At 45.1% G+C, this 22536-nt stretch overlaps 1 protein-coding gene across 1 annotated transcript; it reads right to left on the bottom strand.

Moving 5' to 3' along the window:
- Positions 1-5026: 5026 nt before the first annotated feature.
- On the bottom strand, positions 5027-7251 carry LOC123089560 (uncharacterized). The gene is made up of 3 exons (XM_044511208.1): positions 7039-7251; positions 5401-5498; positions 5027-5295 (listed from the first exon to the last, which is right to left on the bottom strand). Exons 1-3 carry the CDS (start codon positions 7156-7158, stop codon positions 5193-5195), a joined length of 321 nt encoding a protein of 106 aa, XP_044367143.1. The 5' UTR covers positions 7159-7251; the 3' UTR covers positions 5027-5192.
- Positions 7252-22536: the final 15285 nt, after the last annotated feature.

Below are 22536 nucleotides of genomic sequence, written 5' to 3'. Positions count from 1 at the left end.
TGTCAACACATGTCCCCCTGTTTCTCCGCAAAGCTTGTGTGCCGAAAAATAACTGGCACATAGCTTGCTCTAAGGGAGATGTCAACACTCCATTGGCCATTTTGCATGTTCTTAGGATGATAAGTTTATATCGGCCATTTCTTGTGTGAATATTTTAACGCAGGCTTGGGTGAAACTTTCTCAACTTCATTAATCTGACTATAAAGTTCCATAGATATGCATGCCAAAACCATCCATTAGTCATATTGTCCACCCTTTTGCTAGGATCTTCTAGATAATCAACAATGAACTTTCTCGAATCCTTGCTTTCACCGGCATAAAAATTTCATTAGTAGCCGAAGCAGTGGGTTTTGGTTCGGCCTTACCTACGTTGGCAAGAATAAGCATCGGCTATTGATAGATATATGCAATACACCATGATCAACATAGTAGCCAGATGCTTGCTATGCCAACTCATTTACATCAGGTCTGGTACACAGCATGGCATACATAATAGACCCTATAGCCGAGACATAGGGGATGACACTCATCTTTTCTCTATCTTCTGCCGTGGTCGGGCATTGAGCCGAGCTCAATTTCACACCTTGCAACATAGGCAAGAACCCCTTCTTGGGCTGATCCATATTGAACTTCTTCAATATCTTATCACTTTAGTCGGATCCCCTAAAACAATTTCTATAACGGACCCCTTGGAAAAAAAACTTATACAACGGTTGTCGCCTCTCGACGCCGCAAGCTCGCTGTTCGCACACGAACACGTCACCTTGTACCTTCAACATCAAGGGTGATGTACTGCAGCTCACGTCCAAGGAGACCCGTCCGGAAGCGCAGTACGCAAGCAATCGCGGGCGCTTTTGTAACCCGAAACACCACATGCCCGGGAGGGACCCCGTATGGGCACGCGGAGACTATGGGTTGCCTAGGTCGAACTGACTGCCCCTATGGCCTCGAGGTTGGCCGCCCTACAAAAGAAGAATGAACGAAGAATGAGGAAGAAGAAGAACAAGGGAGAGAGATAAAAGTAAGGTAAAAAGTCGTAGATGAATTGATCGATTGTGTGTTGTTCAATCGGCCGTCAACACTTAGGTATATAAGAGGCAGCTGGACTTCGCATGCAAGGAAAATGCTTGGATTCATGTCCAAAACCCTAGTCAAATTCGGATTGGTTTTGTCCGAACTTTCCAAAACTGTTCGGTTTAAACTGGCTGCACCTTGAGGGTCTTTTTTGTGGTGGTAAACGACCTCGTATGGAAACGAGTCCAAAAGCAATCTTGACCGTTTCGATGAGACGACCAACTTTCATGTTGAACGATTTTTGATCAGAGGTCATCTTAATGGTCAAATCGCTCGCGCAAAACAGTCTGTTATTCGCGCTACCCATCAAACAAGGTGTCTGGTGGGGCGCGCCATATTGTGCCTCTTGGCAGGGCTGCATTCCGATGACACTAACTTTTGCATATAAACTTGGATTGGACGATTTTTATATCAAAATCAACCGTTTCGACGAGACGAAGACAATTCATGTAGAAAGTTTTTCCATTTGAGGTCTTCTTGGGGCTTAATCGGTCAAACTGTACTCTGAATATAAGATCTTAGTACTTTGAGCATAGTTTCGGCCTTCAAGATGGAATCGGATTGTGATAGCCCGAACTTCAAAGATGTTCATATCAACAATACATAACTCTTTCATGTAGATCACTTCTCCATTTGAGGTCATCTTAAATAAGTTCTTGACCATGCCAAAATCTGGTGTCAACACATGTCCCCCTGTTTCTCCGCAAAGCTTGTGTGCCGAAAAATAACTGGCACATAGCTTGCTCTAAGGGCGATGTCAACACTCCATTGGCCATTTTGCATGTTCTTAGGATGATAAGTTTATATCGGCCATTTCTTGTGTGAATATTTTAACGCAGGCTTGGGTGAAACTTTCTCAACTTCATTAATCTGACTATAAAGTTCCATAGATATGCATGCCAAAACCATCCATCAGTCATATTGTCCACCCTTTTGCTAGGATCTTCTAGATAATCAACAATGAACTTTCTCGAATCCTTGCTTTCACCGGCATAAAAATTTCATTAGTAGACGAAGCAGTGGGTTTTGGTTCGGCCTTACCTACGTTGGCAAGAATAAGCATCGGCTATTGATAGATATATGCAATACACCATGATCAACATAGTAGCCAGATGCTTGCTATGCCAACTCATTTGCTCTTCATTGTCATGCCTAGATATATGAGCAGTATTAAAGCAACCCAAGGTAAAATTTACATTTAGACATACCTCAAGATAATTTAAAAGTGATTCGTCAAAACATTGATAACCCTTGGATATTTGTTGCACTATACTAATAACGAATCACCGAAAGCCTCACTATGTAAATCACCTATAGCAAGGAAAAGCTCCAATCCGAATAACAATGAATATTCGGCTTTGATTATTTGTGCATATATATTTTAAGGACAATGTTAGAATACCACATCGGCCATTCTTAGATATATTCTTAGGGCGATAGATAAAGATCGGTCATTACCATGAGGTCCATGTAGAATTCACCCACCAAAGCATGAATAGTCGAAATAAATGAAATACCAATAAAAATCTTCGGCCCCTTTGTATTAGCAACAAAAATGTAACTAACCAAATGTATAGTGATTTGGCAATACCCTCTCATGATATGGAAAATTATGTTGCATCCATGGATCAAAATAAATCCATGAAGGGTAATTGATCATACCTGGGGATGAATTCCATGGCAAAGGCATCAATGACAATTTTGAGCATAGTACCTTGGGGGCTTGATTGGTCAAACTGTACTCTGAATATAAGATCTTAGTACTTTGAGCATAGTTTCGGCCTTCAAGATGAAATCGGACGGTGATGGCCCAAACTTCAAAGATGTTCATATCAACAATACGTAACTCTTTCATGTAGATCACTTCTCCATTTAAGGCCATCTGAAATAAGTTCTTGACCGTGCCAAAATCTGGTGTCAACACCCGCGACCGTGCTTCTCACCGGACCGTGGGACAGTGGATTGGATCAATGTGAGTGGGGACAACCGTAGGAAACAATGCAACGCTCGGCAATTATATATCTATTTATCTACTAACTAATAAAGGTTTGGTCGATCATGACATTTTACAAAAAAAAAATTGACCTTTTTGTCCGGTTTCCTGATAAGGGGCCTAGGCAGCAGCAACCCGACACCAGACATAACCGGCCAACAAAACCGCACCTATCTCTTCGTTCTAACCCTAGCCCTCCTGCTGGCGGCAACACTCACCATGGACCGAGCTTCCGTCCTCCCCGTCCCATCGTCATAAAAGTAACATCCCCGCGTGCAATCCCATACCCCCTATGATCTTGCGCCTACAAAAAACAACCCGCGCACGCACGGTTCCAATCATCATGCATGCATGTGTTTTGATCGATCAACGTGGCCTGCGGGCGAGTGTTTTGCTTGTGTGCATCTAGTCGGGCGAGATCCAGCCGACGAGGATACCCTGAGGCTCATAAATTTGCATAATTTCTTATCCTCTTTTTTAGGATATATCACATGAAAACCAACATTCAAAGAATTTCATGGAACCACATTTAAAAGTTTTAGAAACTCTGAAAAAAGTACGGGGTGTTAAGATGATGATGATGATGATTATTGACATGCCGAAAACACCATATGGATGCGAGCTATGAAAGAAAGAAAAATTAACAGTGATTTTTTTTCATAGCTCGCATTCCCTAATGTGTTTCAACTTGAACTCCCGCATGACAATAGAACATGGCACTCTTAACATCCCACTTTTTCTTAGATTTTTTCAAAACTTTGAAACATCGTTTCCTACCGGTTTCTATCAGTTTCCACCAAATGTTGGTTGGCACATTGATGATTTTTTCCTCGTATTTTTTTCCATGGCCATCGAGGAAAATATAACAATTTCAAGATATTGTTGGTTGCGAGCATACAAGCAGTGTTTTCGGTTTTCCGACACACAACATTTCTTCTTTCATTGATTTTCCTGTGTGCAACGACCGTGCATTAGTTTTCCTTTTCATTATCTATTTTCAATCATATTTATTTTTCATTTTTCATTTTTGTTTTTCAAATAAGTATCAACATTTAAAAAACACATGGAAAATATTTAAAATGTCATGCACATTTTTTAATGCGCTTAAAAAAATCTAAATTTTGTGAATCATTTTAGAAATCACACGTTTTAAAATGCGTGAGCACTTTGAATTACATCAACATTTATTTTAATGCGCAAAGAATTTAAATTATGTAAAAATGTGTATGTATTTTTCTATTTAAATGATTGTTCTAAAATGTACGAACATTTGTCTTAGTCACATGAATTTTTTTGCACTTTTTAATATTTTTATCCGGTTTTAAAAAATCGGTAAATTAATAATTTTTTGATATATATATATAATATCGAACATTTAATGAAATATATAAGGGAGAAAAAGGAAAATGAAAAGAAATAACAAAACAAATTTAAACTGCATCCGCCACGTGGATGGGCCTGGCCCGTGGAGGCCTGGGTGAGGTCGCCCATACCTGGCCTATCGGTAGTTCTCCCGCTGGTTGTCTAAAAAAAAGCAGTTCTCCCTCTGGCTTCACAAAAAGTTTTTCATCTCTTCGTAGTAATATTGGTCGATATATTTGGCTCTTAGACCCGCCTGATGGCTTATGTGTATCCCAGAACTCTTGTTATCTAATGTTATCAGGGGGACTACACCTAAAAAAAAGTTTTTCAGGAGACGCCAGACGTTGGAATATGTTTTTCAGGGGGGCAGTGAGGTGCTTAAGTTCTTAAAAGGGTCATTTAGGAAAAATAATAGATTTGGAAGCAACGCCAGTCAACCGCTAGAGGGGCGTTGGAGCGAATGTTTGTGAGACTGATGTTTTGAGATGATTCGAAGCAGCACGTGTCATGCGTACAAGGTCTAATTTCAATAGACCATGTCATGTGCACAAGACAAGAGGGTCTGTCTAATCTGATTTTAACCAAAGTCTCATATGATTCACCATTTTCAGGACAATAATATGTTCTGCTGCATTAACAAAACTGCCCGACCCATCGTTCACCAGGTAATGTTATCATCATCATCATAGTGATCACATTCGAACCGCCGCAAACCGAGACTTACATAACATGCTATAGACAAAGTGAATGGACATTTGATCGCCTACTTGGACCCTGCTATCGCAGCCACAAGAGAAGCAGGCATGACCACCTTGAGAGTCCAACCCAGGTACTTGTCTGCCCTTTGAAACCTCTGAGTCCAGGCCCTTCAACAAAAAGAGTGCAGAAACCATAGCATTAGGGTCTCAGTTCAAATCATCTAATACTAATTGTAGCCAAAAGCATCTGACGAATAAATTATGGTCGCATACTTCGCAGACTCCAGCTGTTTTTCTGACTGTTCAAGGAGGAACAGGCTGAACTCATACTTCTTTTTGGCACGTATCTTGGAAATATCCTCATGTTCAACCTACAATTCAGTAATAACACGATATAAGCTCGGGTGTCAACGTGCAGTGTAAATGATGACAAATTGTTGCAAGCAATGTCGTCTTGAATTTGCTCAAGTCCCACGAAATATATCATTGAATAATGTTATCTTGAATCTGCTTATATCACGCAAGTACATCAACAACAGTAGTATGCTAAAACCAATGGAGGATGCAGAAACATTCTCCAAGGTAGTACCTTCTTTCCCTTCAAAAATAACTTTATCAAAATCCAATTATTTATTCTACAAGAATGAAATGCTTGTTATACCTAATACACTTAGTTTAACCTGTATCTGTTTTAATTCTATTCTTTATCCCTTGTGTATGATCCAATGTATTGTATGAATTGGCGCAGTTGTGTTGGAATTTGCAATCATGCAGAAGGCTTCCAAGTCGGTAGAAAAAAAAATGCACTGATCACCACTTGACCGCATCTCACATCTTTATATAATTGCAGCTTTGTCAGTCTATTGACTCTATTCAAGTACCCATTTTTCTGAAAAACTACCAAGATGCTTTTATCATTAACCATACTATGCCAGCTCAAGTAGTATTTGCCTTCCTATGTATTGCTGATTTGGTACTGTTTTGCAACAATGCACAGCAAATGGTATGGTATCTCAGTGGACAGAAGAAGGGGATTAATCAACATTTAACCTTTTCTGACATCTTTAATAGCAGCTTTGTCAGCCTATCCAAGTACCCATTCATCTCACAAACTAACCTAGATGCTTCACTGCTTCAGAAAGGCATTCAAGCGAGTAAGAACCAACATCAACTACAACATGGTCTAACATGACTTGCCACTCAGTTCTAAAGATGCCACTCGTAAAGATATGGATGCATGTTAAAAGGACAATACAAGAGAGAGCACATGCCTGTTTTTCTGTTGGAAATATTCTCCCTCCCTCCCTTGTTTTGAAACACCTACTTTTTGCACTCAAGGATGATATAGTGTACAGCGGGTGTACTGTTCATCGGTAGCCTTTAGCTCCTTTTTGCAAGGACAAAAAAAATGATGTGTGACGATTCTTACGTAATCTGGTGTTCACTGATAATCTGTGCTACCTGAGGGTAATTTTCAATGCGTTATGTTCTTCTGTTTATTCAAGTTTACAGATTTATGACTTGTAGATATCATGTGTTGCATAGTAATTCATCATCGAATCTATTAATTAGAATTTCCAACAGCATTAACTATTGACTGCAGTCATTCAAGGAGCACACCATATATCAATCAAAATCTTATATTAAATCATTTTCTCAAGGAGTATATTATCCTAACCTGCAGGATAAATAAATCTGACCCAATCCCGATCTGCATCATTTATAAAGCGAACGTGTTTTCTTTATTATGCTTCTGTTTTCGTATGTTTCAGAAAAGTTTCCACATATTTTACGCGGCAGGCGAGGAGCGCCGCGAAAATCAAGAGACCTCGATCCGGATTGACTGGAGGAGCATATCGACACATACGCGATGCGAATTCTCCGAGCGGGCACAGGGAGCGGGGAACGAACCTGACGGGAGAAGGGCCGAGAGCGCGCCGCCTGCGCCCCGCGGGATACCGACGGCGGCCGGAGAGCGGCGGCGGCCGGGGTCCCCATCCTGGTCACAAGGTTACGCAGTGCCATTGCCATGAGGTGGGATGCGGCGATCGATCGATGGATCGGGGGCTAGGGTTTGGTCTCTTCTCTGTCCGAGCCTCGTTCCGCTCCTTCTCTTTTCCTGGATTTGCGAATATTTTTTTGAATCAAATCATTTTTTAAATTCCATAACATTTTTATATTCCTGGTCATTTTCTTTAATTTTAAGTTTTCTTATAACCCTTCTTCTTGAAAGTAAGAATAAAAACACGCAACAAACATAATGCATGATGCAAGCGAGCGGCAGCAGCTAACAGGCATGGCCATGCCTAACAACTTTGGCGTTAGGACGAGACGAGCTTTTCACCTATATCCACCGCTTGTAGCATCTCTATAACTGCACCTTGAAAAGCTTTAACTGCTCAAAAGTTTCCTTCTGAGAAGTTAAATCAGACCTAGCCGAACCCTTGTCATGCTTAACTCATGCGGTCTAAGAGCATCTCCGGCCGCGCTCCCAGAACAGCCTTCCCAGACGATTTTTTTGCATCGGCGCCGAAAAACGGCCCAGTCGTATCCCAGGAGCCCATTTTTCGCCGGCTTGGGCCGAAATCAACGCTGGGGGCGCCGGGCGAGCGATTTTGGCGCGTAACAGTCGCGGGCCCGCCGAGTCAGCAAGACGGGCGATTCGTCGTCCTCATCGCCTCAGTTCCCGCGGGAATCAATGCCAAGGCTGCCGCGCTACCGCCGCCGGTCAGCCTTGCCATTGATTCCTCACGGGGCGACGCGTCACGGGGCGGCGTGGCGACGCCTCCCCTCCCGCCATGCGTACGCACTGGCGCGGCTATATAAGCCAGCGACCTCCCTCGCCTCTGGCCACACCCGCCCTAGCCGCCGAGCTCTCCCTCTCCCGTGCGCTGCCGCCGAGCCCTCCCTCTCCCTTCCTTTCTCTCACTCCCGACCAACGATGGCTGCTCGTTTCCCCGACGACGCGACGGCGGCCAACGGCTTCGACCGTCGCTCGCTCCACGAACAGGAGTCGTGGCTCCTGTTCGAGGCCAACATCCTGGCGCCGCCGGACATGCGCGCCGGGCCGATGGGGTGGAGGCTCAGCAACGGGAGAGTGCATGTTCCCCCGTTGCCCGACGCCGACGCGTGATCCTCCTACTTCGCCGCCGAGGTCGACCTCGTGCGCGCCTCCCTCACCGACGAGCAGCGCGTCCTCCCCCAGTACGCCGCCGACAACCACGAGGCATGGGCGGCGTACTTCGAGCGCCGTCAGGAGCAGAGGCTGGCGTCCACCAACGGGGCGCCGGTGGTCGGCGGCGTGAAGAACAGTGACGGCCGCCGCGTGTGGTGGGGCGTCCCCTGCCTCACGCTCGAGGGCGTGCTGACGCACCTTGAGGGGGGCAATGAACCGCCACTGGCATACCCTCCGGCGGCCGCCCCGCGCCGACGCGCGGGGCAATGGATGCCCAGGAGGTTCGCCGCTTCCTCCTCTTCCTCCTCGCACTCCTCCTCACGCTCATCTTCCCACTCCTCCGGCACTCCGGCGTTGCTCGGCGTCAAGGCCGAGCCCGTGGCGGGGACGCCGCTCGGCCGGCGCACTCGTAGCATCGGCATCGTCATCAACGAGGGTGGCCGGCGCGCCTCCTCGTCGGCTCCACCATGCTTCGTCAAGTCAAACACGGAGCCGGGGCTCGCGGCAGTGAAAACCGAGCCAGGGCTCCCCGCCGTGAAAACCGAGCCGACGCTCCCCGCCGTGAAGACGGAGCACGGCGACGTGGAGCTCGACGACGAGGCGGTCCTGAAATGGGTGCACAAGGACTACGTCGAGATGCAGATGAAGCGCCAGTGCGCCGCCCTGCAGCGCTTCGAGCAGCGCCGCCGGGGCCGCGACGAAGGAGGCGTCGTCGTCCTCGACGACAGCGACGACGACGACGCACCGCCGCCGGCACCTGTCCGCCATGGCGACGCCGGGCAGGGGTCCAGCAGGGACGACTGTGTCAAGGAGGAGAAGGCCGCCGCCGACAGCGGCGAGGATGGCAGCGACGACGGCAACTACTCCGTGTTTAGTGATTTCTTTTTTAGATAAATTTGCTATGTAAGTCACGAATATGTCTAATATATGTCAAAGTTTGCCGAAATAGGCCGTTTTTTAACCGAACTTCACCGAATCATTTTTTTAAAGAAAATTAGACGCATCTGGGGGCAGCCCTGAGGCTGGCGACTGGATACCAACTCGCCCCAGACCGTTCGTTCGCGCCGACTCGCCTCCAGGCGGCGATTTTACGCGTCCCCTGAGGGGCCAATAGCTAGAGATGCTCTAACTCCTCAAAAATTATAAGTGACTAGTATAACGCCCGTGCATTGCCACGGGCTCTTTAAAATTTATAATCAGTATCTTTCATTTATCATCCCCTCATATTGGGTGATTATGGGGTGCTCTAATTAGAAACACAACAATCAAATATTAGGAAATTTCACCGAACGAACAACAACAAATAATACGATATCTATCAAACAAATAAAATGAGGTCATATTTTTGGTCCGTCATGCACTTCTGTTGAAAAGTGCCTATCCCTTTTAGAATCAACCAACTGTTTGCTCGCACGCAAAAAAATACATCCCTAAAGTGGGGAACCGATCGGTGCCAAAAAGAACTCAAACTCCTATCCAATCTCGACTTCGTGCTCTTCCACTTCCATTGATAAAGATGGGACGTCAAGGGTTTCATCATGATGACCTCGAGCAGCCGCCGACATCCCTCCCCACATCTACCCCTACCCCCTGCTGCCGCTTGCACTGTCCTTACTCCTCGAGGGAGCTAGGGACACAATGTTCTCTAGGATGGGCATGACCAGATCCACGAGGAGGCCACATTCTTCCATGGGAACCCAATCAAGCACACCACCCTCCGCAACCATCCAATCCCGGCCTAACAAAGTCAAGACCCGCCATCGATCCACAAATCAGGCTTGCCGCATCCAGGTTCACTGCAAGTCTGCGACGAGTCTGTAGTCGACATCTTGACTTTGGCTATCCCCACGGAAGAATCATCGGATCCTGCTTACTTTTACCATCACTTCGTCTCTTCCCAAGGCAGCGACACCACCCAGCCAATCACCACCACCGCTTGCGGCTTGCCTACATAAAATCATGAGAAATCCCCACGGCGGTGCTGTAAGATCACCTTGGCGACCTCGACAGTGACCGACTGGTCTAAGATCTAAGCTAGCCGCTCTTTGTAGAAACCAATAGAAGTAGGCATGTGACTCAGATTTGTTCTTTGGTGTGCATGCGTTTCTTGCTGCCCACCATCTCTTGTCTACAACTCGCCTATCTCTGTACCAGCTCTTGGTCTACAACTTGCCTATCTCCATGCTCGAGACGACCAAGCTCGATGCGCAAGCCGCATACGTCTGCTAGAGCTATATCCAGGCCCTATGATTTTTGGATCACTGGCACTATGGGTGCCAGGACCGGAGTCGCCCTCATCCACCAAGTGGATCAAGGAGGCCCACCACCTAGACTCTACATCGCAACATTTTGTGTTTTCCTATAAAAAGTAAAGAACCTTCTTTAATAAACGTAAATATAACCTTTTGGTTTTATAGTCTCAACTTTCCTACACTCCAATACCAGAAGGATTTCTTGGTTTTATTTAATGACCTTCTTGAATGTCATTCACTTAGAAAGGTAGTAATACAATCTGTGATATTAAGACAAATTATTAGTCATATTAAAGTGCAAAAGGCCCTATAGGAGTCAAAGCATGACTTTTATGGTTATACTGTAATTTGCAAGATCTGAGATTTATGCAAGTGTACAATTAGAGAAGAGCCAATTAAATAGATTTTCACATTCAGAATAGTACGATTAGCAGTAGCACTTCAATTTTTTCATGTTTGATCAGCTTGCTAGGTGGTTATCACTAAGCATGTTGGAACGATGAGCATAACCTAACTTAGTTCAGTACCTGTTGCTGCAAATTAGTTCAGTACGTACGAAGCTATTGCTAATTTCAATGCCTGGCTGTTGCAAGTTTCTAATGAAAAAGTACTTCAGGTCAAAGGTCAGGGAATATACACTTTTGTTATCATGGTTGTTTCCTTATAGTGAACAACTTTGATCACCACTTCAGCAGCTACTATCTATAAGAAGACATTAGCTAAGTAGATACAGGCAAAGAAAGCATGTAGGCAAAACCAGAATTAAAAACATCCTTCTCAATGGAGCTCGTGCAGTTCGGAAGACCCTAATCATCGATGAGGGACCCCTCCGATGGTAGCATGGCGTGACAATTGCCGTCAATGACGACACCCAAAGTACCTTGCATAATCCATCGATCCAGTTCGGAACAATCAAGCACATACCTTGCAAAGTGATGTGGATCTGAAGCAGAGGTGGGAAGGTAAAGGCTCAGGTGAGGTGAGGTGGAATGAGACATTGATATAGATGTGCACGCATGAGAATAAGGCGGTGCCCAGGATGGATCTCCATCGGAGGAGGCCGGATCCGCTGGGGAGGAGGTCGCTGTAGTACCTGCCATCTGTGCGATGGATCACGGGGCTGGCAGGCAGGGGGAGGGGATAGGAGGGAGCGGGTGGGCTAGAGCGCAGATCGCGGGTGCCCCCGATGACGGCTGGGAAGGATGGTGGAGGAGGTGGATGAGGATGGCGGCGGCAGCGTCTGCGATTGCGCCTCGTCCGCAGCCGTGCTGGTGGTGGTCGATGCGAGAGCCGGATGGCGTCGGCCAGAATCAGGCAGGGGCGACAAAGATTTAGAGGAGAGAGAGAATGGAGGCGATGAGCGATGGGAGGAAGGGCTACCGGCGATTGGGGTGGCCTCAGATCCGCCCTCTGTGGCCGCCTATTTCATGGGACGAACACCCTGCTCACCGTCGGGCTCGCCTTCGGCGGCTGCCTCGCCGACATTGACGACGTAGAGCCCCTTCCTCCGATCCCATTTGCCAGGGAGGCAGCGCCATCCTTCATCGTAGAGAACGAGTCCACACTGAGATCCCAACCAGATCGTGATTGCGCCTCCCCAAACCGCAGCGACACATCCCACTCCATCAACGACCAACCTATATGAGGCGGAGGGTCAGTGTAGGACGCGAGCGCCGTCACCATGGACGTGGGGGACGCCGTAGGTGGGAAGGAGGCGGCGACGGCGTCTGTGTCAGGAAGATCGCACGACGGTGGCGGCGTTTACTCGAGGGGGTCGAGAGGAGCTGCGTTTGGTGCCGGGTGGGTTCTTTGGTGCGTGCGTGGGGCTGGAGATTGTGATAGGTGATCAGGTGAGGGCGTGCCATACCTGGATCGATAGCCTTACCATACCTGGTGGTAATTTAAATTTATTACCATATTCGATATTTCCCGAGTTATGGCCTTACCATACCTGGATTGATAGCTTTTGGGGTAATTTAAATTTATTACCATATAATTACCATATTCAAAATTTCCTGAGTTATGACCTTACCATACCTGGATTGATTTATTACTATACGTGGATTAATTATGATTTATTACTATATGATTTATTACTATACGTGGATAGCCTTACCATACCTAGTGGTAATTTAAATTTATTACCATATTCGATATTTCCCGAGTTATGGCCTTACCATACCTGGATTGATAGCCTTTGGGGTAATTTAAATTTATTACTATATTCGATATTTCCCGATTTATGGCCTTACCATACCTGGATTGATAGCCTTTAGGGTAATTTAAATTTAATACCATATTCAAAATTTCCTGAGTTATGACCTTACCATACCTGGATTGATTTATTACTATACGTGGATTAATTATGATTTATTACTATATGATTTATTACTATACGTGGATAGCCTTACCATACCTGGTGGTAATTTAAATTTATTACCATATTCGATATTTTCCGAGTTATGGCCTTACCATACCTGGATTGATAGCCTTTGGGGTAATTTAAATTTATTACCATATAATTGCCATATTCAAAATTTTCTGAGTTATGACCTTCCCATACCTGGATTGATTTATTACTATACGTGAATTAATTATGATTGATTACCATAAATACGTTGGGTATTGCCGGTCAGACGAGAAAAGAGAAAAACCGGTGGGAGGGGCTGGTGGGAGGTGGGACGAAGAAAAACCGGTTGAAAATAAACCGGTTGAAAATAAACCGATTGAAAGTGGGGAGACTATTCAACCAATTCGTCCATTAAAAATAGAGATGTGTCGGCTAACCTCGAATTTAAGAACCCGTAGCCACTTCTCTTCTCTCTCCGAGCCTCGTTCCGCTCTTTTCTCTTTCTTGTGTTTTCTCTCCGCTCGCTCGCTCGCATAGGTTGGGGAACATCGTGGGCCTTCCATAAACAGGTTCCCCTTTTTTCTCTTGTTCTTTCTTTTCTTTCGGTTTTCCCGTTTTTTCTGTTTCTCCATTTCTATTTTTCCTGTTCGCTTTTTTTAACTCGTGGGTACTTTCTGAATTCATGAATGTTTTGCAGTCTCACAAACAATTCCTGAATCCACGATCATTTACCGAATTCATGAACATTTCTTGAATACGTGAAGATTTTCCTGAAATTCATGAACATCTTCTAAAATTCATGAATACTTTTTAAAATTCAAAAATAATATATGAATTTGGGCCATTTTTTTGAATTCCATAATCATTTTTTAATTCGTCAACTATTTTCACAATCATTTTTGGATTTGCGACTTTTTTTTGAAATCAAATCATTTTTTTTAAATTCCATAACATTTTTATATTCCTGGTCATTTTCTTTAATTCTAAGTTTTCTTATAACCCTTCTTGAAAGCATGGATAAAAAATACGCAACAAACATAATGCGTGATGCAAGTGAGCGGCAGCAGCTAACGGGCATGGGCCATGCCTAACAACTTTGGTGGGAGAATGAGACGCGCTTTTCACCTATATCCACCGCTTATAGCATCTCTCTAACAGCACCTTGAAAAGCTTTAGCTGCTCAAAAGTTTCCTTTTGAGGAGTTAAATCAGACCTAGCCGAACCCTTGTCACGTTTAACTCATCTGGCCTAACTCCTCCAAAATTATAATTGACGTGTAGGATAACCTCGAATTTAAGCAGCAGTAGCCACTTCTCAAGGAAAAAATTGGCCCTCTCCTCGCGACGGTCTCTCTCCCCTGCTTACCAGACTCGATGCATCTAGGTTCATCGCTGTTGTTGCTCGCATCTAGGCCACGTCGCTACCGCGTTTCATCGGGAATGGACCCGCGTAGCCTGCAGGGCTCCTCGTGGAATGCCTTCCTCCTCTTACCGCTTGCATCTCACCTCTCCGCCGACCGTGGACATATCCTCGTCCGCCCGTCAGACGGCTCATCCGCCGCCCAACAACTCGTCATCTCACCTCTGCCGCTCATCAAGTGTGACGACTTATTGGGGCCTGATGTTGCGCCAGGTTTCCATGACAGACAAACTCCCTAGATGGGTCTTCTACAGGTGTGAAAAGGGCAAAGTAAATGCAATATTTTGTGGGTGTTCTTCGGTTTCAACCATTCTGAGCTCATTGTCGGCTTTATTATGCATAAAGGTTGTAACTTTTGGTACCGAGAAGAATTATACATTGATCTTGTTGGAAAACGTAGTAATTTCAAAAAATTTCCTACGCACACGCAAGATCATGGTGATGCATAGCAACGAGAGGGGAGAGTGTATCCACGTACCCTCGTAGACCGTAAGCGGAAGCGTTATGACAACGCGGTTGATGTAGTCGTACGTTTTCACGATCCGACCTATCCAAGCACCAAACGTACGGCACCTCCGTGTTCAGCACACGTTCAGCTCGATGACGTTCCCCGGGCTCCAATCCAGCAAAGCGTCGGAGATGAGTTCCGTCAGCACGACGGCGTGGTGACGATGATGATGTTCTACCGGCGCAGGGCTTCGCCTAAACTCCGCGACGATATGACCGAGGTGGAATATGGTGGAGGGGGCACCGCACACGGCTAAGGAACAATCCGTAGATCAACTTATGTGTTTTAGGGGTGCCCCCCTCCCCCGTATATAAAGGGGGAGAGGAGGAGGGGGCCGGCCCCCCTCCCAATTCGGATTGGGCTTGGGGGGGCGGGCCCCCTCCTTTGCTCCTTCTCCCTCCTTTCCACTAAGGCCCAATAAGGCCCATATACTTACTGGGGGGTTCCGGTAACCTCCCGGAGCTCCGGTATATTCCCAATCTCATCCGGAACCTTTCCGGTACCCAAATATATCCGTCCAATATATCAATCTTTATGTCTCGACCATTTCGAGACTCCCCGTCATGTCCCCGATCTCATATGGGACTCCGAAATCCTTCGGTACATCAAAACTCATAAACTCATAATATAACTGTCATCGAAACCTTAAGCGTGCGGACCCTATGGGTTCGAGAACTATGTAGACATGACCTAGAACTATTCTCGGTCAATAACCAATAGCGGAACCTGGATGCTCATATTGGCTCCCACATATTCTACGAAGATCTTTATCGGTCAAACCGTATAACAACATACGTTGTTCCCTTTGTCATCGGTATGTTACTTGCCCGAGATTCGATCGTCGGTATCCAATACCTAGTTCAATCTCGTTACTGGCAAGTCTCTTTACTCGTTATGTAATGCGTCATTCCGTAACTAACTCATTAGCTACATTGCTTGCAAGGCTTATAGTGATGTGCATTACCGAGAGGGCCCAGAGATACCTCTCCGACAATCGGAGTGACAAAACCTAATCTCGAAATACGCCAACCCAACATGTACCTTTGGTGACACCTGTAGTACTCCTTTATAATCACCCAGTTACGTTGTGACGTTTGGTAGCACCCAAAGTGTTCCTCCGGTAAACGGGAGTTGCATAATCTCATAGTTACAGGAACATGTATAAGTCATGAAGAAAGCAATAGCAACATACTAAACGATCAAGTGCTAGGCTAACGGAATGGGTCATGTCAATCACATCATTCTCCTAATGATGTGATCCCGTTAATCAAATGACAACACATGTCTATGGTTAGGAAACATAACCATCTTTGATTAATGAGCTAGTCAAGTAGAGGCATACTAGTGACGTTATGTTTGTCTATGTATTCACACATGTATTATGTTTCCGGTTAATACAATTCTAGCATGAATAATAAACATTTATCATGATATAAGGAAATAAATAATAACTTTATTATTGCCTCTAGGGCATATTTCCTTCAGTCCCCCACTTGCATTAGAGTCAATAATCTAGTTCACATCATCATGTGATTTAACACCAATATTCATATCTGTATATGATTAACACCCATAGTTCACATCGTCATGTGACCAACACCCAAAGGGTTTACTAGAGTCAACAATATAGTTCACATTGCTATGTGATTAACACCCAAAGAGTACTAAGGTATGATCATGTTTTGCTTGTGAGAGAAGTTTAGTCAACGGGTCTGTCACATACAGAGCCGTGTGTATTTTGCAAATATTCTATGTCTACAATGCTCTGCATGGAGCTACTCTAGCTAATTGCTCCCACTTTCAATATGTATCGAGATTGCGACTTAGAGTCATCTGGATCAGTGTAAAAGTTTGCACCGATGTAACTTTTATGATGAACTCTTTTATCACCTCCATAATCGAGAAACATCTCCTTAGTCCTCACTAAGGATATATTTTTGACTGCTGTCCAGTGATCTACTATTAGATCAAAATTGTATTCCTTTGCCAAACTCAGAGCTAGGTATACAATAAGTCTGGTTCACAGCATACTTTATAGAACCTATGACTGAGGCATAGGGAATGACCTTTCATTCTCTTTCTATTTTCTGCCATGGTTGGGTCTTGAGTCTTGCTCAATTTCACACCTTGCAACACAGGCAAGAACTCCTTTTTTGACTGTTCCATTTTGAACTACTTCAAAATCTTATCAAGGTATGTATTCATTGAAAAAATCTTATCAAGCATATTGATCTATCTATATAGATCTTGATGCTCAATGTGTAAGCAGCTTCACCGAGGTCTTTCATTGAAAAACTTTTTATTCAAGTATCCTTTTATGCTATCCAGAAATTCTATATCATTTCCAATCAACAATATGTCTTGCACATATAATATCAGAAATGCTACAGAGCTCCCACTCACTTTCTTGTAAATACAGGCCTTTCCAAAAGTCTGTATAAAACCATATGCTTTGATCAACTCATCAAAGCGTATATTCCAACTCCGAGATGCTTGCACCAGTCCATTGATGGATCGTTGGAGCTTGCACATTTTGTTAGTACCTTTAGGATTAACAAAACCTTCTGGTTGCATCATATACGACTCTTCTTTAATAAATCCATTAAAGAATGTAGTTTTGACATCCATTTGCCAGATTTCATAACACGTGGCAATTGTTAACATGATTCAGACAGACTTAAGCTTCGATACGAGTGAGAAAATCTCATCGTATTCAATACCTTGAACTTGTTGAAAACCTTTTGCAACAAGTCGAGCTTAGTAGATAGTAACACTACTATCAGTGTCCGTCTTCCTCTTAAAGATCCATTTATTTAACATGGCTTGCTGATCATCGAGCAAGTCAATCAAAGTCCATACTTTGTTCTCATACATGGATCATATCTCAGATTTTATGGCCTCAAGCCATTTCGTGGAATCTGGGCTCATCATCGCTTCCTCATAGTTCGTAGGTTCATCATGGTCTAGTAACATGACTTCTAGAACGAGATTACCGTACCACTTTGGTGCGGATCTTGTTCTCATACATGGATCATATCTCAGATTTTATGGCCTCAAGCCATTTCGTGGAATCTGGGCTCATCATCGCTTCCTCATAGTTCGTAGGTTCATCATGGTCTAGTAACATGACTTCTAGAACGAGATTACCATACCACTTTGGTGCGGATCTTATTCTGGAAGACCTACGAGGTTCGGTAGTAACTTGATCTGAAGCTTCATGATCATCATCATTAACTTCCTCACTAATCGGTGTAGGCATCACTAGAACTGATTTCTGTGATGAACTACTTTCCAATTTGGGAGAAAGTACAATTACCTTATCAAGTTCTACTTTCCTCCCACTCACTTCTTTCGAGAGAAACTCCTTCTCTAGAAAGGATCCATCTTAGCAACGAATTGTCATGCCCAATATGCGACCCTATCCAAAAGGAACTCGAAGGTCCCACCAAGGATAGACCCGCATATTGAAACGCTTTTGCAAGGTGGATATCATTACATCAACATTACATAATAGATGGGGATACATACATAAGGCATACAATGCCACACGAATACAACATCATCATACATAAGAGCATCATCCAACTACGGATGAATCACAAACAGAAACTCAAAATGACATCCACCCTGCTAGCCCAGGCTGCCGACCTGGAACCTATCCCCTGATCGAAGAAGCAGAAGAGGAACTCAACACAAGCAAGCATCGCTCTCGCGTCATGATCATCGCATAACCTGTACCTGCAACTGTTGTTGTAGTAATCTGTGAGCCACGAGGACTCAGCAATCCCATTACCATGGGTATCAAGACTAGCAAAGCTTAAAGGGAAAGGAAGGGGTAAAGTGGTGAGGCTGCAGCAGCGACTAAGCATGATATGGTGGCTAACATACGCAAATAAGAGCGAGAAGAGAGCAAAGGAATGGTCGTGAAACTAGCAATGATCAAGAAGTGATCCTGAACTCCTACTTACGTCAAACATAACCCAGAAACCGTGTTCACTTCCCGGACTCCGCCGAGAAGAGACCATCACGGCTACACACACGGTTGATGCGTTTTAATTTGGATCTGGTGTCAAGTTATCTACAACGGACATTAACAAATTCCCATCTGCCTATAACCGCAGGCACGGCTTTCGAAAGATTATACCCTGCAGGGGTGTTCCAACTTAGCCCATGACAAGCTCTCGCGATCAACGAAGTAATAGACCTTCTCCCAGGAAGACCCGATCAGACTCGGAATCCCGGTTTACAAGACATTTCGATAATGGTAAAACAAGACCAGCAAAGCCTCCCGCTGTGCCGACAAATCCCGATAGGAGCTGCACATATCTCGTTCTCAGGGCACACCGGATGAGCCAGACGTCGGGTTGGCATAGACCCTGGTTGCCCAGGGGGCGCCGGACATCGCTCGGTTCAGACCAACACTTAGACAAGCACTGGCCCGGGGGGGGGGGGGGCTAAAAATAAAGATGACCCTTGGGTTGGCCGACCCAAGGGAAAGGGTAGGTGGTGGTGAGGCAAATGGTAAAACCAAGGTTGGGCCTTGCTGGAGGAGTTTTATTCAAAGCGAACTGTCAAGGGGGTCCCATAAATCACCCGACCGCGTAAGGAACGCAAAATCCGGGAATATAATACCGGTATGACGGAAACTAGGGCGGCAAGAGTGGAACAAAACACTAGGCAAAATGCCGAGCCTTCCACCCTTTACCAAGTATATAGATGCATTAATAATATAAGAGATATTGTGATATCCCAACCAAAATCCTGTCCACCATGGAGCAATCTTCAACTTCACCTGCAACTAGCAACACTATAAGAGGGCTGAGCAAAGCGGTAACATAGCCAAACAATGGTTTGCATAGGAAAGGTGTCAAAGGTTAGAGGTTCATGGCAATTTGGGATGGCTTGATAAACAGGTGATAGGTAGCGCAGCATAGCGATAGAACGAAACAACTAGCATAGCAATGATAGTAGTGAGATCCAGGGAAATGGTCATCTTGCCTGAAATCCTGCTAGGAAGAAGAATGAGTCCATGAAGAAGACGAACGGATGAAGCCGAACCAAGCGTAGACGAACGAATCCTCACGATCGCAACGAAACAGGAACTATCGAAAAGAAGCACACAACATAGTAAACACACCACATATGAACATGACATGATGCACAACAAGCATGATGCATGAGAGGCTACATGAAGCTACTCATGGTAAGAGATGATGCAAACAAAAACAACATATCAAGACAAGTTTAAATGAGGCCGGGAACAATATATAACACTTCCGGTAAGTCCTCATATGCATATTTAGAAATTGGTCCAGATCTGAATAAACCTTATGTTCAAGTTGTTAAACAGAAAGTTAAGATGCACCAAGATGATCTACACAAGATTCTAGTCAAGTTACATATAAAGTTCATTTAGTTCGGGGCTACGGCCTAGAAGATATGAGCAAAACAAGTTAAACATGGCATTGATGCAAAATGCACCCAAACATCAAGCAAACACATCAAAACAAGGACGCAACATGATAATATGAAACTACATGCAAAATCAAGCAAGTTTCATATAGAGCACACTCAAAACGGAGCAATGGTTCAACACATGCACACTATACAAGTTTAAAGGACAAGCTGTCCAAAACAGCAACTAGGCATATTGCAAGCATCAAAACAACATGCTACAGCACCCCAACATAAAAACAAAAGGCATGGGCATGATGTACAGGTAAAGCATTACAAAACATGAACACTGAGCCATCTCCAGAAATCACTAGAACATGCTCAAACACACATGGTAAGATTGCAAGTTATAACAATTACAGACTTTGCAGAAAATAACATCACGATGCAATGTTCAGAGCTATCAAACAACATGTTACAGGAACTTATAATGGAAAACAAAGGCATGGCATGAATCTACCAAATGCATAGATCAAAAGTCCCTTACTGACCATAAGCCAAAAAGGATCAGAAAATATGATGGCACCCACGTAAACATAGCAAGTTATTATACAGATTCAAACATGGCAGAAACAAAATTATGAAGGCATGTAAATGAGCTTGTGCAACTCACTACAGAGAAATACATGGCATGGCAAGGCAACCAACAGTAAGAAGACATATTTTTGAAGCTAAGCATGGCAATAGCAAGGTCATAGGATGCATGGATTACTAGGAAAACACATGGGAACAAGTGAACTTAATGTAAACAGGCTGACAGCAACATTATGAAGCAACTTTGGAGCAAGATATGAACAAGGTACATCAAGCTATAAATGCAACCAGGGGTATGAATGGATAGAGGATGGCATGTAGATCAAAACATGTTTATAGAACATCTCCAGATTATGCATAGAATGATTAGTAGCAACATGTTTATATAGCATCACGAAATAACAGATTCAGCCTAGCAAAACAGCAACATCATGAACACTACTTAACAAGCTCGATACACTCACGACAAGTCGTTGCATGACAAGATAAGCATAGCATCATCAAGAAGACATGTTTGTGAAACAAACCAAGTCAAGGACAAGTCCATAGCATGCAAGGATCAACTATAGCCAGCTTGGCCAAATTGAATAACATGTAAACAATCTGCCAGGAAACATTTTGAAGCAAAAGTAGAGCACTCAAATGACATGCTAGACTACTACATAATTGCAACCAAGGGCATGAATGGATAGACAATAACCACATGTTCAAAACACCCTTACTGAAGTATCTCAAAATATGCATGGGTCTCTCTGTAGCATCAAGTTTACATGGCATCAAAATAACAGCAGAACAGGGACTAAAATCAGCAACATCACGATGCCTAGTTTGCATGCTTGTGCTAGTCATCACATTGATCACAAAAATTCATGGCATATACCACTGTAAAGAAGACATAGCCTAGATCAAAACACATGAAGACATCAACCTCAAAGGATGCACGCGTCAATCATGGCAAAAATGACAAAAGAGCTCGTTCTGATAACAGACAGCAGAAAACATTATGAAGCACTCTTACAATGATGATTCAGGCATCAAGATGACCTCAAATGAATATGATGCTATGGAATGAAATGATGTACTCGTTGAGGCGAACAATTTGACATATTACACGCACAAAACGGAGCTACAGATGCAGAGATACGGCAGGTCGAACATGGCATGAAAATACTGGAAATCTGGGGACTTAGTGGAAATTAGACCTCCGAAAACTGGACGAGGGGATCCCGGACGGAGTGGCGTTTGGATCTGGGGATGGGTGGATCTCATCCCGATCCTCAGATCCGGCTCCGATGAGAACTCCGGCGAGGGCGGAGCGACTCCGGCGAGCTGGGGCGCGGCGGAGGCGGCGAGACTCCGGCGACGGGAGGCGCGGGCGACCGGTGGCGGGGCGGAGGCGGCCGGGCGGCGTTGGGGAAGGCGAGGCAGGCGCGGGCGAGGGGCCGAGGGGTGGCGGCGCTCTCCGAGCGGCGGCGGAGCCGGCGTCGAAGGGCGGCGGCACGGGAAGTGGTTGGGCGCCGGATCCGCGCGGGCGGAGGGCGGCGGCAGGGCGAGGCGGGCAGCTCGGGCCTCGGGGACAGAGGGGCGGCGAGGCGGCGCGCCGGCGAGGCACCGGAGACGCGGCCGCGGCGGAGCACCGGCGGCGGGAGGCGCGGGCGGTGCATCGAACGGGCGGCGGCAGCGCGGTGCGGGCCGCGGGGGCCCCGCACGGGCCGAG

The sequence above is a fragment of the Triticum aestivum genome, chromosome 4B, assembly GCF_018294505.1.
Source record: "Triticum aestivum cultivar Chinese Spring chromosome 4B, IWGSC CS RefSeq v2.1, whole genome shotgun sequence".
Classification (NCBI taxonomy): Eukaryota; Viridiplantae; Streptophyta; class Magnoliopsida; order Poales; family Poaceae; genus Triticum; species Triticum aestivum.
Note: the sequence above shows the minus strand (reverse complement) of the source record. Positions and strands in the feature narration are given on the sequence as shown.